General features: G+C 43.6%; 1 protein-coding gene across 1 annotated transcript in view; it reads left to right on the plus strand.

The window, feature by feature from the left end:
- LOC309549061 (solute carrier family 12 member 9-like) overlaps positions 1-15,930 on the plus strand; it is a 338,830-nt gene that overhangs the window by 299,530 nt on the left and 23,370 nt on the right. Inside the window, exon 11 of the mRNA XM_082249029.1 lies at positions 12,285-12,459. Within this exon, the coding sequence (XP_082105155.1) occupies positions 12,285-12,459 (175 nt within the window). The remainder of the gene's footprint in view (positions 1-12,284; positions 12,460-15,930) is intronic.

The raw sequence follows: 15,930 nt of genomic DNA on the forward strand, positions 1-15,930 counted from the left end.
CCCCACCTTACATCAGGCTCCCAAGAACCCTCCTTGTTACATCAGAGTCCCCAGAGAGCCCCCTCTCCTTTCATCAGGGTCCCAAGAGAGCCCCCCACTTATATATGAGTCCCTAGAGCCCCCCTCATTACATCAGAGTCCCCAGAGAGCCCCTCCTTACATCAGGGTCCCCAGAGAGCCCCCTCCTTACATCAGGGTCCCCAGAGAGCCCCCTCCTTACACCAGAGTCCCCAGAGAGCCCCTCCTTACATCAGGGTCCCCAGAGAGCCCCTCCTTACATCAGGGTCCCCAGAGAGCCCCCTCCTTACATCAGGGTCCCCAGAGAGCCCTCTCCTTACACCAGGGTCCCCAAAGAGCCCCCTCCTTACATCAGGGTCCCCAGAGAGCCCCCTCCTTACACCAGGGTCCCCAGAGAGCCCCTCCTTACATCAGAGTCCCCAGAGAGCCCCCTCCTTACATCAGGGTCCCCAGAGAGCCCCCTCCTTACATCAGGGTCCCCAGAGAGCCCCCTCCTTACACCAGGGTCCCCAGAGAGCCCCTCCTTACATCAGGGTCCCCAAAGAGCCCCCTCCTTACATCAGGGTCCCCAGAGAGCCCCCTCCTTACACCAGGGTCCCAAGAGCCCTCCTTGTTACATCAGGGTCCCCAGAGAGCCCCCCCTCACATTAGGGTCCCCAGAGAACCCCCTTTCCTTACATCAGGGTCCCCAGAGAGCCCCCCACTTACATATGAGTCCCTAGAGCCCCCTCATTACATCAGAGTCCCCAGAGAGCCTCTCCTTACATCAGGGTCCCCAGAGAGCCCCCTCCTTACATCAGGGTCCCCAGAGAGCCCCCTCCTTACATCAGGGTCCCCAGAGAGCCCCCTCCTTACATCAGGGTCCCCAGAGAGCCCCCTCCTTACACCAGAGTCCCCAGAGAGCCCCTCCTTACATCAGGGTCCCCAGAGAGCCCCCTCCTTACATCAGGGTCCCCAGAGAGCCCTCTCCTTACACCAGGGTCCCCAAAGAGCCCCCTCCTTACATCAGGGTCCCCAGAGAGCCCCCTCCTTACACCAGGGTCCCCAGAGATCCCCTCCTTACATCAGAGTCCCCAGAGAGCCCCTCTTACATCAGGGTCCCCAGAGAGCCCCCTCCTTACATCAGGGTCCCCAGAGAGCCCCCTCCTTACACCAGGGTCCCCAGAGAGCCCCTCCTTACATCAGGGTCCCCAGAGAGCCCCCTCCTTACATCAGGGTCCCCAGAGAGCCCCCCACTTACATATGAGTCCCTAGAGCCCCCTCATTACATCAGAGTCCCCAGAGAGCCCCCCCTCACATTAGGGTCCCCAGAGAACCCCCTTTCCTTACATCAGGGTCCCCAGAGAGCCCCCCACTTACATATGAGTCCCTAGAGCCCCCTCATTACATCAGAGTCCCCAGAGAGCCTCTCCTTACATCAGGGTCCCCAGAGAGCCCCCTCCTTACATCAGGGTCCCCAGAGAGCCCCCTCCTTACATCAGGGTCCCCAGAGCCCCCCACCTTACACCAGGGTCCCAAGAGCCCTCCTTGTTACATCAGGGACCCCAGAGAGCCCCCCCTGACAGGGTCCTCATGGAGCCCCTCCTCACAGGGTCCCTACGGAGCCCCCCCCCTCATAGGGTCCCCACAGATCCCCCCTCACAGGGTCCCCAAAGATCCCCCCTCACATCAGGGTCCCCACAGATCCCCCTCACATCAGGGTCTGCACAGATCCCCCATCACATCAGGGCCCCCGCAGAGCCCCCCGACAGAGCCCCCCTCACATCAGGGTCCCCACAACACCCCCCCTCACATCAGGGTCCCCACAGAGCCCCCCCCCCCTCACAGGCTACCCACAGATCCCCCCTCACATCAGGGTCCCCACAGAGCCCCCCCTCACAGGGTCCCCAACGATTCTCCCTCACATCAGGGTCCCCACAGATCCCCCCCCCCTCACAGGGTCCTCACAGTGCCCCCCCTCACAGGGTCCTCACAGTGCCCCCCTCACAGGGTCCTCACAGTGCCCCCCCCTCTAACATTAAAAAAGAGCCTCCTGTACTCACGGTTTCATGCTGACACTGCTGGCCTGGAGTAGCTGGAGGGAGGAGGTGGGTGGAGCCAGCACTCCACTCGGCGCGCAGCAGAGAAGGAAGGAGGCTCCGCAGTGAATGCCTGGGCGCTCTCCTTCTCCTCAGATAAAATCACTGGTTGCGGCGATAGCAACCAGTGAGTGCACCAAAGTACAGGCCAGCGGCGCGGCTCCGCCGCCGCTGCTGGCATGGAACTCAGAGTCTCGGACGGACTGGACACCCACTGAATCACTGTCTGGTCCGTCCAGAGTGGGTAAAATTTTCGGGGGGGGGGGCAATTGACCCGTTGCCCCCCCCTGGATCCGCCACTGGTCAATACAAGGTTATTGGCACCCCATGAACAGTTCGCATATCGCAGTGCGAACTGTCAGTTCGGACATGAATCGGATCGCAATAGGTGTAAACACCCATGCAATCGGATTCTGGTGCGGACCCAAAAAAGGCTGTGCAAGTTTGGTCCGAATGTGATGCAAATTCAGCTGTACAATCTGTATGGCTGAATTTGCATCGCACAGACATCGCATGTGATTTGCAGAGCAGTGCGCTCCGAATCACATGCGATGTCTGTCATCACATATGTGTGAACCGGTTCTAAAGCCTAGTACACATGATGAGATTATTGGTCGAATGATCGTCCGTTTTTTTTTTTTTTTTGCATGTTGGTCTCCATATCGAAAACAAATAGGTTACTAAAGTTGGAAAATTTGAATAAAAATGCAGAGGTGATGTATTCTATTTTTGGAGGAAAGCGGTGCTGATTAAACAAAGATCGTACAAGAGATGTTTTTGTGTTTGCCCTTCTGAAAATCTTGGAAAAAAGTTGTGTACTAATGATCAGATTATCATACAATCACTTTGAAAGTGGTATTATGTGTACGATAATCTGATCGTGTGTAGGGGGCTTTAGATGGAAGAGGTCTTTTTTTACCTACTCTTTCCAATATGGCGGTATTTCTGTGTACAGGTTTGGTAAAATTTGATCACATGGGACAAAACAGGATAAGCACAGGGCAGACACTCTGTACAGCTGGCTTATTCATTTTATTAACATTCAAAGTTTACAGCTTTGTGATTGATATTGTTAGAAAAAAATCTGGTCAGTGCCAGCGAGTTAAATCATCTATGGAAGTGTGAAAGTTTTTATTTACAACTGACATCAAGAGAGCAGCTTTTATTTACGTTTCCTTCATCCCTGTGATAAATTAATCCAATTTATTTGCTTTCTAACCCTGTTAGACAGGTAATTAAAAGCAGGCTAGAGTGCTTAACAGGCAGTAAGGTGAAATCAAACAGATAAGGACTAACATCAACACCCCCAGCAACTCACATAGAGAAAAGGTCAGGAAACAATAATGGTTGGTGCGGTACACTAATACATGCAGAACTGTACATCTTCTCACACCGCTTTGCCATGATCATTTCCTTTTACATTATACGAAATGCTACCCGTAACCTGCCACAAGACAGCTTCCTCTGCTCAGCTCCTAGTTCATTTTTTACAGGGATACAGTGCAACCTTTACAAATAACTCATCATTGCCATACTTAAATCCAGCTACAAAGCAAATGTTCACACACAAACCCAACACCATTGTCTAGATTTAAAGTAGTTCTATACTCAAACAGTTCTTTAACCACTTTACCACCGGAGGATTTTGCTGTCTTACGTCTGGGCCACTTTTTGCGATTCTGCACTGTGCGACTTTAACTGACAATTGCGCGGTCATGCAATGCCGTACCCAAACAAAAGTTACGTCCTTTTTTTTCCCACAAACAGAGCTTTCTTCTGGTGATATTTGATCACCTGTGCGATTTCTACTTTTTGCGCTATAAACAGAAAAAGAGCGACAATTTTGAAAAAATAACAATATTTTTCACATTTTTTTATATGAAATTTCCCCCCCCCCCCCCCCCCAAAAAAATGTAAAAATCTAATTTTTTTATCATTTTAGGCCAATTTGTTTTCTGCTACATATTTTTGGTAAAAAAAAAATCACAATAAGCGTATTTTGATTGGTTTGTGCAAAAGTTATTGCGTTTACTAACTGAGGGAAAGATTTCTGTCATTTTTGGTGGTTTTTTTTTTTTAACGAGTAATGGCGGCGATCTGCGATTTTTTTTTTGCGGGACTGCGACATTGTGGCGGACAGATCGGACCCTTGATTGACATTTGTGACACTTTTGGGGGTACCAGTGACATTACTACAGTAATCAGTGCTATACATGTGCACTGTTACTGTAAAAATGACACTGGCAGGGAAGGGGTTAATTTTATTGGAGAGGGAGGGGTTAATGTATGCCTGGTGCTTACTAACGTGTGTGGGGGGGAGGTGACTGAGTGACACAGGGACAGATCGCATGTTCAGCTATGCTGAACCCTGCAATCTGACCCTGCCTGTCACTTAGGAGATCCGCCCACTTTGTTTACACAAGCGGACAGATCTCCACACTCGATTCCCCGACGATCGGGAAAGAGCAGCGGCGATCGCCGCTGCTCCTCCCCTGGCCCGACTCCCGCTGTGCGCGCCGCCGAGGAGGGGGAATGTCTGGCGACGTAGGTATACGTCGCCAGACGTTATTGAGGCACTTTGCCGCAGTAGTGCTCTAGTGAGCAGTGCGGAAGTGGTTAAAGTGGTTGTAAACCTCAGACATGAAAAATTAGCAAAGCATATCCTTCTATAGTGTGTGCTTGTCTTAATGCAGAGCATTTCTGTTTGCTGAATATAAAATTGACCCCGCGCTAAAGGATTATATGAGCCCCAATAATGGGTATGCTGCTGATCATCACACTGTGACTAAAAGAATAAATAATGGACCCTTCAGCGCAACACCCAAAGCCAACATTAAAAAAGAGGCTATAGTGGAAAACTATAGAGATATAAAAAGTATATAAGATCACCTAACAAGACTAACTCTGGTGTGTCACCATACAATGTGGAATAATATTACCACAAAAGTGGCCAATATAACTCCTCCACTAAACTAGTGCATAGAAAAAAATGTCATGAATCGTGTGGCTAGTGAAAGCACATCATAATAAAATACATAAATTATGCAACCAGTGCAAACACATCATAAACACATTCATCAATCATGTGCCCATTGAAAAATCATGTGTGCTGCACCATACATAAATAAGGTGCTAGAAGTGCTAAATAAGTCTGTATATAAATAAATAAATATATGAGCACGTGACCAGTGAAGTCCACTATAAAAAGGTAAAGGAATACGTGACCAGTGAAGTCCACTATAAAAAGGTAAAGGAATACGTGACCAGTGAAGTCCACTATAAAAAGGTAAAGGAATACGTGACCAGTGCAGTCCGCTTTAAAAAGGTAAAGGAATACGTGACCAATGAAGTCCACTATAAAAAGGTAAAGGAATACGTGACCAGTGAAGTCTGCTATAAAAAGGTAAAGGAATACGTGACCAGTGAAGTCCACTCTGATCCTCCAGAGAGGATAATATAAGTTTATACAGACACTGGTTAATGAAAATAGATAGGCTTGTGTCCAGTGAAAAAATTCCTTGGTACTCCTCCAAAGTGGAATGGTGAAAAAAGATGTTCCAAAAGTGCTCATGCAGTGTCCAGTGATCCACTCCCCTAAGACAAAAAGCACTTCCCAGATGTTGTGGACCCCTTAGCCTTGTAGCATGTTGGTCTAGCAGGCTGAACTGGTAAGTGAGGCAAGGTACATTTGCTGAGGATAATCAAAGCTGGCTAGGGCTCATAGAAGAGAAGGATTCAGAATAGTGTAATAAATCCCTTTATTGGTATACATAAGTAAAAGTACACTTACATTAAAGTAGACATCAATTCGCCTTAACACTTTAACAGAAGGCTGGTGTGTTGTATTGGTAAGTAACTGCCGATATCTAGTCCTGGTTCCGGCATGCGTTCCACCCAAGCAAACCACCGCCACCGGAAGTGACAAACCAGAAGCTGAGAGACAGGATACTACGTCGACGTGTTTCGCCCCTCCCACAGGGCGTTCCCACAGACAAAGAATCGGGTCTCCTAGTACTTCTTTATAGCCGTGGGCAGATCCAATTCTGCTCTACTGGCTTCCTAGTTACCTCCCCTCGGGTGTACTCGGCTTCATCTACACCCAATTTGCTAACTTCCTCCATATGCATGGTAAAGCAACATCCCAAAATATATCCTGAACTAAACACCAAAAGACTAAAAACTTGTATGCCACTAAATTTAAAGCAATAAATAATCATTATACGGCAAAGCTCATATACAACTCATATATAACAAAAAAAAAAAAAAAAAGTGTGTTATCTAGCCAGCTAGTATAGAAGCGAATCACATATACAGCTCATATAAAAAAAAAAAACATGTGAACTAGCCAGCTTATATTAGTTGTTCGGCCCAAATAAAAAATAATAGAACCCAAATATAAAGACCCCTCAAAATCTTAAAAAAAAATTGGCAAAAAAAAAATCGTAATATTATTATTCCTCGTTTCCATTCCTCCTCCCTTTTTCCTTTCCCTATAAAAATATATAAATAAACATGGGCCATGATAAAACTTCACAAAACTTTATTAAGAAAATACAAACCTGCATACCTCATGGGAGCTAGTTAAAAATCAATAAATATATTGATAAATACTAAAAAAATGTATAAGAATATGTGTAGTAATACACCTCTGTACCCGGAGTCCTCCAACCTACCTCTACCAGTTGGATAAAAAGCAGTTGAGAAAAAGCAGTTGAGATCTAATTCTATGTCCAACCCCTTAGGGCTCATCGTATTTAATAGGTATATCCATTTAGTTTCATTCCGAGATATACCCTTCTTAAGATTCCCTCCCCTCCAGGTGGGTAGAACTCTTGTCTACACCACAGAATCTTAGCAAGGAGGGGTCATGATTGTGTGCCAATCTGAAAAGGTTCGATAAGCTGTGATGTTTAAAGCCCTTCCTAATGTTGTTGACATGTTCACGTAGTCTTACCCCCAGCTTGCGCGTGGTCCATCCTACGTATTTCAATTTGCATGGGCATTCTAAAAGGTATGTGATGTGTACTTTCACAAGAAATTAATTTGTCGATCTCAAAACTTGTTCCTTTGGCTTGTGATTCAAAGTGCGTAGTTTTCTTTTTCATGTTAGGGACCGTTCTGCATGCCATGCACCTACCACACTTATAGAACCCTACCTGGTCCAAAAATGTAGTAATTCTTTTGGGTGGATCCAGGACGTTCTTAGCCAACCTATTCTTTAGTGTAGGGATTTTTTTTATATGAATTGAGGTTTTCTTGGTAGTATTGCGTCCAGGGTTTGATCTTTGAGAAGTATGTGCCAGTGCTTCTATATGACTTTCTCTAGTGATTTATATTGTCTAGAGAAATTAGTCAAAAAAACTAAACCATATTTGCTATCACTCCTTTTTTGTCTTATCCAATAGTTTCTTTCTCTCCAATTGTTGCACATCTTCTCTTATCTTTTCAATTCGCTCATCCTGTAGCCTTTTTTATGAAACCTTTCTGTTTACTGCTTTGTTCCTCTGCTATCAGCATGACTCCAAACTTTCCTGACACCAAGAGAAAAATGGTGACAGGGGAGGGATCTCCAGCTGATTGACAATCTCAGCACTGTTCCTGTGTGCTGTGTGAAAGAGGGAGTGTCTCTTCCCTCCAATCAGCTCTCAGATCTCTCCTCACTGATAGAACTTTAGCTCTCCATCCTCTGCTTTTCAGATCTGAAAGATCCTGTGTAAATACTGCATTTTGATTGAATGTAGGGGAAAGATGGCTACAGATAAACAGGTACAATTGATATAGGAGGAATTGTTTCATATCTGTGTATCACCTGGGGCGAGTCACTTCACTGAGTGTATGGAAGGGTTTACAACCACTTTAATGCATTTTCTACATTAGGGTAAAAAAAAAAACACCCCCACTAACTAAACACTTACTTACTTACTATGGTCCAGCGCTCATAACTTCCTGGTCTCACAGGAAACACCAAGGGCCGTGATAGTTATAGGCTCCTGCTGCTGTCAGTCAAACTCCGGTGAGGAGGGAGTGTGGCTTACTGGCGCTGTGTGTGTCTATAGACGCAAGAAGCCTGGCTCATGAGTGTACGTGCTCAGGGTACACTCGGAAGTGGAAGGAGCTGATTGCATCAGTGGGGGGCCACCGAATACAAGATAAGGGTCTGCAGAACTTGAGGTAATGAAGTATAAGATGTTGCTCCATGTAGATGACCCATTGATATGTAATGAAAACCTAGTCTAAGAAACTGTGAAACACATTTGTTTAGAAAAAAAACCTAAGGGGGTCGAGAAATAGGATTCTACTTATCACAGCAGATAAGAGAGAGAAGAAGAAGACTGCCAAGAAGAAAAAAAGGCAAGGGAAAAAAGGGGTGTATGCATATCTGGTAGCAAGCAAGCTCAGAGACACTAATGGGGGGATCCAGGCAGAACCCTCAGAGAGACTCGTGGATGAGGCTATCTGAGCAGTCCAATTAGGGTTGAGAGCATTTCATAACACAAAATTGTTGGGAGCAAGTAAATTCTGCACAGAAGAACCATGTTTTAAGAAAGTGATCCTTTCTATGATTAGCTGAAGCCATATTTCTCTCCATCAGATTGATTTCTGCAATCTTAGAAAAACGGGGGGGGGGGGGGGGGGTTATTATAGTTTGCTTCCAGTAAAGTGTAAAGGCATGCCTTTGCTGCATTGAGTAGATATAGCAGTAAAGAACATTTGTAACATTTCATTGACTTTGGTGTTATGTGTAAGATGAAAGCCCGCAGCGTCACCTGGCATTTGCACCTCCGTGATCTTAACTATCCAGTAATTCACTTGCGACCAGGAGCTATGAATGCCAGTACAGGACCAGAAGACATGCAGGAATGAGACCCTTCTCCTTCCCACATCTCCAACAAAGAGGGGAAAACTGCAAGAGCAGTTTATGTAGAATTCTAGGGATCCTATACCATCTAGAGAGAATCTTGAACCCAGTATCTTGGTTCTTGCAAGAAACGGAAGCCTCATATGTTATTTGTACAATTCTATCCACTTGTTACTTTAAAAAAGAGTTATTCAGTTCAAGTTCCCACTTCTACATGTACTTTGGAAAAGGGGCACTGAGTTGTTTGAAGTCTGTAAAGATTGGAATTGGTGAGGGTTTTCCCCAATAGTGGACCAAAACATGATGCAGTTGTATCATCTTCCACAAGGGAAGGGGAGGATCAAACACAGCCTGCATATCTGTTAAGGAACATATGTGTCCTGTTCGTCTGAAGTGTTGTAGACGATATCTACCTTCCCTACGAGTCAGTTGTAACAACCTGTCATAAAGTCCCGGAGGGAAGTGTGGATGCACAATAACTGGAGTCATGTCTGAGGGATACAAATCAATCTAAATTGATTGTCTGCTAATCTTAAGATTAATTCACCCTTACAAAAAAAAATGCCTATACAGATAATGATCCTCTGTAGATAAAAACAAACTGCGCAGCTCTGTTTAAAGCTGAATAATTCCCTTAGGTGTAGGCCATTTACCTATCTCCCAAAGCCTGGCGGGAATACTCCCAGGTCAATGCTAAGAGAGGCTTAATCGTTACTGTTCACCTCCTTCATCACAGGAGTGAGCTCTCAAATGCTGAATTCTGCCACTGCACAAAGAGCCATGTGAGGGGTTTTGAATCAGAGAAAAAAAGCTCATCCATCTGATGGTAAAGGTGAGCAGTACCTAGGTGAGCAGACTAGGTTTCACTTAGCAATGTCCTGGCTGTAGGAAGGAATGTAAATGGCCTACACCTATTGCAAGGGCGTTATTCAACTTTAGTCAGAGCTGCACAGTTTGTTTTTATCTGCAGACGTCCCTTCTCTGCATAGGCTGTTTTTTTGGTAAAGTTGAATTAACCCTTTAAATAAATGTAATGTCGCTGCAATGGTTGGGTGGTTATACAACTGGCAAGGTAACTCATGTGCCAACCATGGGAGACAGCAATGTCAAAATGATTGCTCCGGTTGTACCCGTTTACCAGTCAGTTCTACACTAGTTTAGGATGCAAGTCAAATGTGTCCCCTTATGATATATGTGGACATCTGGTAATCCAACATCACCCAGAGATTTTTGTCACATCAAAAGCTGCTGGTTTAACCTATACGCTTTGCCCACCCATAGGATTACTTTGTTTTAAGTTTCTAGATTTTGATGCAGGAAGAATTAGAACTTCCATTTTTTTTCTTTGTTTTTTTTTAGTCTTCATCTCTGCTGGAGAGATTTTAACACCCCTACTATCCCACAGAAATAACAGAAAATTAATGAAAATCTCCCCAAAGTGGGGGACAACACCTATAGCTGACACCAGAATTGGTGTCTCTATTGGAAGATTTTCCCTCCACTACTGTTTTGGTGACAACTTTAAAAGTTTATATTTGCCTTTAATTTCTGTTCTTGTGGCAACTACTGAGATTAAATCTACCCAGTGGAGACACAGAGGGCATAAGCAGAGTTCTACTTTAAAGGCATAGTTCATCTTTAAGAAAAAAAACCTATGCAGGTAAGCGGCATTGTGCAGCTATAAACAAAGTTGAATAATGTCCTTGCTATTGGTGTAGGCCGTTTACATACCTAATGAAGCCTGACTGAAAAACTTCCATAGACTGCATCCCCTTGTGTTGACTTGTTGCTATGATGCTGCTACAAGACTCCCAGCTTTTACTACTCGCCCCCACCATCACAGAAGTGAACTCTTTCTCAGATTCAAGCCCCTTCACATGCACTCTCTCTCTCCCCTAACGTAGTAGCTCTGAGCTCAGTGTGTGAGAAGGTTTTGGTGAACAATAACAGCTTGGAATCTCTTAGCAATGTCCTAGCATCAAGGCAGGATGGGGATGCAGGCTCTGGGAGTTTTTCAGTCAAACTTCATGAGGTACATAAATGGCCTACACCTACAGTAAGGGCATTATTTAACTTTGCTCAAAGCTGCACAGTTTGTTTTTATCTACAGATGACTCCAACTTGCGTAGGTAGTTTCTTGGTAAAGGTGAACTGTGCCTTTAAGCATTGGAAGGAGCTGAGTCTTGCTGTTGTCAGTTGAGTTAGGCTGAGCCTGGGAGCTGCTGATAGATACGATATCATTTTATAATTCTCCTTGTGTGAATAATAGATGGTGGTAACATTTAATGGCACGCTAAATTTGTGTTTTGCTTAGCACACCTCTCAAGTTTATGGCTTTAAAGCAAACAAAGCATATTAAACTAATGTCTGAATAGTAAGTTGATGCCTTAATAACTTGGCTTACCCTGAACTTTTAACGTGCCTTTCTGAGGTTATCTTTATTCCCATTCGAAAAGAAGCGCCACAAGAAAACAGTAGGAGGAATATGCTTTAGAGGACATTTGATTAAATAAAACTCAAATTGTATATACACGCCAAAACAAAAAATTACCCCCAAACTTAAAAGCAAATTTAAAAAACAAATGAAGCACCCCCACCCAAAAAAAAACAGTATTTACAAGATACCCTAATACACATCCAGGTTTGGACTATTGAAAGCCTGTAGGGAATGAGTGGCAGCTGTTATCCACATTCCAATCAATATAATATTGGTAGGTTTGCATGAAAGATTCAGCTTCCCAGAAAGACAAAGCATACTGCTCCAATGTGCAGCTAGTAAAGGGTAACCTTTCTAAACCAGCAGTAAGTTTGCATAATGCCAATTACATTCTTGGGACAAGGAATGGGTTTTGCAGGATGAAAGCAAACACTTAATTGGCATTTTAACTTTAGCTGGGATTATTCATTTTTCTTTACATGTCTCATTTACACCTGCTTTGCACTCTGAAGAATAAACCAGGTTCAGGATGCTCTTCAGAGCGTCTTGGAGGGGGGGCATTGTAGTTCCTCCTCTCTACCAGTTTTAACCCCCTAAATACTGGACCGCTGTGTGTAGTTGCAGGGGGTCGCAATGTAGCCCCACTCACTTTACCAGATCTGCTTTTGCTAGTTATAGTATTGTTATGGGAAGGTCAGATATCTAGGTAATATTTTTCATTTATGTATCAATAAACTTTCAAGGATGCATTTGGTTTATAAGTAGGGTTAATAGATCTAACGTTTATCGCAGAAGAGTAAAGTAAAAATCTAAGGTGAACTATAGAAAGTTGTAATTATTGGTCATTTTTAAATATGTTCCACTTTGTCTGTTAATGTTCTCCTGTGTCTAGGTACGGAAGTATCTTCTCATGCTGGATGTACGAAAGGATCACGTCAAGTTCTGGCGTCCTCAGATTCTCCTACTGGTCTCCAATCCAGAAAATCATAAAAATCTCATCACTTTTGCAAATGATCTGAAGAAAAGTGGACTCTTTGTGCTTGGCCATGTAAGACTGGAAGAGTTAGGTATGTGATGTGTCAAGGAATAGTTATTTATACACACAGTTTACAGTGGGTGGAGGGAAGACGTTTCTTGTAGCTAGTTACTAGGTTTGCACACATCTCAGGAGGGATTTTTGTCCACTCTTCTTTACAGATCTTCTTTAAATCCTTAAGGTTTTTTGGCTGACTCTTAGTAACTCGATGTTTCATCTCCCTCCATAAATGTTCTAAAGGATTAAGGTCTGGAGACAGACTAGGCCTCTCCATGACCTTAATGTGCTTCTTCTTGACCCACTCCTTTGTTGCCTTGATGGTTTGTTTTGGGTCATTGTCATGCTGGAAGACCCATCTTCAGTGTTCTGACTGAAAAAAGAAGGTTCTCATCCAAGATTTTACAATACATGGCCCCAACTATTGGCCCCTCAATGTGGCAAAGTCGGCCTGTGCCTTTAGCAGAGAAACAGCCCCAAAGCATATTGTTTCCACCTCCATGCTTGACTGTAGGGATGGTGTTCATAAGGACATAGTCACCATTTTTCTTCTTCCAAACACGGCCAGTCGAGTTAATGCCAAAGAGCTCAATTTTGGCCTCATCTGACAACAGCACTTTTTCCCAATCCTTCTCTAAATAATTTAGATGTTCGTTGGCATGACTGTACATGTGCCTCCTTCAGGAGGGGGACTCGCCGTGTTTGGAGGAAGAAAAATGTTGACTATGACCCTAAGAACACCATCCCTACTGTCAAGCATCATAATGACCCAAAACATACTGCCAAGGCAACAAAGGAGTGGTTCAAGAAGAAGTGCATTAAGATCATGGAGTGGCCTAGCCAGTCCCCAGACCTTAATCCCATAGAAAATTTATGGAGGGAGCTGAAACTTCAAGTTGCCAAATGACAGCCAGGAAACCTTAAGAATTTAGAGAAGATCTGTAAAGAAGAGTGGACCAAAATCCCTCCTGAGATGTGTGCAAACCTGGTAACTAACTACAAGAAACGTCTTACCTCTAAACGTCTTCAGCCTAAATGGCTACTACTGTACATAACCAACCTAGTAGGTAAATAGTTAAGGTTAATGTTTCACTATGAGATAGAGTTAGGATCTGGGTAAAGGTTAGAGTTATATTTAGGCTGTAGCTATCGTTATATTCACTGATCCTAGAGAACGCGTTTGAGAGAATTGAAAAACGATCTGTGTTTTTATGGTTTGTTAATTTTTCATGACAGTCCCAACAAAACAGGGACTATAGTGTAGTTGCTTTTTATATATATATATACACACATATATACACAGTGGGTAAAAAAGTATTGAACACGTCACCTTTTTTTAGGTAAATAAAGTTGCTATTGACATTAAATTTTCACCACATGTGACAACCCATGCAATCCATACATACAAAGATACCAAAACAAATAAGTTCAGAAATTAAGTTATGTGTAATAAAATGGAATGACACTGGCAAAAAATATTGAACAAGCTAAGTGAAATGTATTTAATAGTTCCTACAAAATCCTTTCTTGGTAATGACCGCTTCAAGACACCTCCTGTATGGAGAAACTAGTTGCATGCATTGCTCAGGTGTGATTTTGGCCTATTATTCCACACAAATAGTCTTCAAATCTTGAAGGTTCCGTGGACTTTTTCTATGAACTCTGATCTTTAGTTTTTTTCTTTCTTTGAAACTAATTGAAAGTTTCCTTGGCTTTGTTTTTGGGATCATTGTCTTGCTGAAATGTCCACCCTTGTTTCATCCTCATCATCCTGGTAGATGGCAGCAGATTTTTATCAAGAATGTCTTTCCATTCATCCTTCCTTCAATAACTTGAAGTCTTCTAGTACCGTATGCTGTAAAACAGTCCCACACCATGATGTCCCCACCTCCAAACTTCACTGATGGTATGGTGTTTTTAGGGTGATGTTCTGTGCCATTTGACCTCCAAACATGGTGTGTATTATGGCATCCAAAGAGTTGAATTTTAGTTTCAGCTGATCAGACTATATGCTCTAAATGTTGTGCAGCAAACTTTAAATGAGCTTCAATATGCTTTTTCTTCAGCAATGGAGTCTTGCATACAGGCCATGGTGGTTTAGCGCGTTACTTATTGTTTTCTTTCAAACAATTGTACCTGCTAATTCCAGGTCTTTACGAAGCTCTCCGCAAGTGGTCCTTGGCTCTTGGACAACTCTTCTAATAATTCTACACCTGGTCGTGGCCAGATTATAGTGAAATGATGTTCTTTCCACTTCTGGATTATGGTCCCAACAATGTTCACTGGAACATTCAAAAGTGTAGAAATCCTTCTGTAACCAATGCCATCAGTATGTTTTGAAACAATAAGGTTGTGAAGGTCTTAAGAGAGCTCTTTGCTTTTACCTATCATGAGATATTTCTTGTGTGACACCTTGGTAATGAGACCTTTTTATAGGCCATCAGTTGAGACTGAACCAGATGATATTATTTTGCACTAGCAAGGGGCAGGATTGCTTTGTAATTACTGATAGATTTCAGCTGGTGTCTTGGCTTGCCATGCCTTTTTGCACCTCCCTTTCTTCATGTGTTCACTATAGGGGTGCACCGAATAAAAATGTTGGTACCGAAACTGAAAATGCAGGATGCACTTCCCCCGAAAACCAAAACCGAATATGAAATATAAAAATATTTATATTTTTATATATAATTGTATTATATTCAACTTTTTAATTAATATCATGAATTTAACCGGTTGCTGACCGCCGCACGACTATATACTGCGGCGGTCAGCCCCGGCCAGGCAGAGTGACGTATCGGTACGTCACTCGCCTGTCACTGACTTGCGAGCCTATCGCGGGCGCGCGCCCGCCGAGGCGCGCGCCCGCCGCGGCTCGTTCACAGGCAAGTCAGTGCGTGTGACCGGCGGACTCGATGTCCGCCAGTCACACTGCGATCGCTCCTGTGAAGGGAGAAAGACAGAGCAGCTTGTGTAAACAAGCTGCCTGTCAGTTCTCCCTGTGTAAAAGTGAAGATCTGTCCGTTCTACTATGTAGAACGGTTGATCTTTGCTTTTACACCAATAGGAATGTCCCTACACAGTTAGAATCACGCCCCTAGGACACACTTAACCCCTCCCTGTCCAATAAAGTTAACCCCTTCCCTGCCAGTGTCATTTTTGCAGTAACAGTGCATATGTATAGCACTGATTACTGTAGAAATGTCACTGGTAACCCCAAAAGTGTCAAAAATGTCAGTCAAGGGTCCGATCTGTCCGCCGCAATGTCGCAGTACCGAAAAAAAAATCGCAGATCGCCGCCATTACGCGTTAAAAAAAAAAACACCAAAAATGACAAAAATCTTTCCCTTTGTTAGTAAACGCGATAACTTTTGCGCAAACCAATCAAAATACGCTTTTTGCGATTTTTTTTACCAAACATAGGTAGCATAAAACAAATTGGCCGAAAAATGTTAAAAAATTTTGATTTTTACTTTTTTTTTGGGGGAATTTCATATAAAAAAATGTG

This window comes from Pelophylax lessonae (genome assembly GCF_965119305.1).
Source record: "Pelophylax lessonae genome assembly, chromosome: 3".
Classification (NCBI taxonomy): domain Eukaryota; kingdom Metazoa; phylum Chordata; class Amphibia; order Anura; family Ranidae; genus Pelophylax; species Pelophylax lessonae.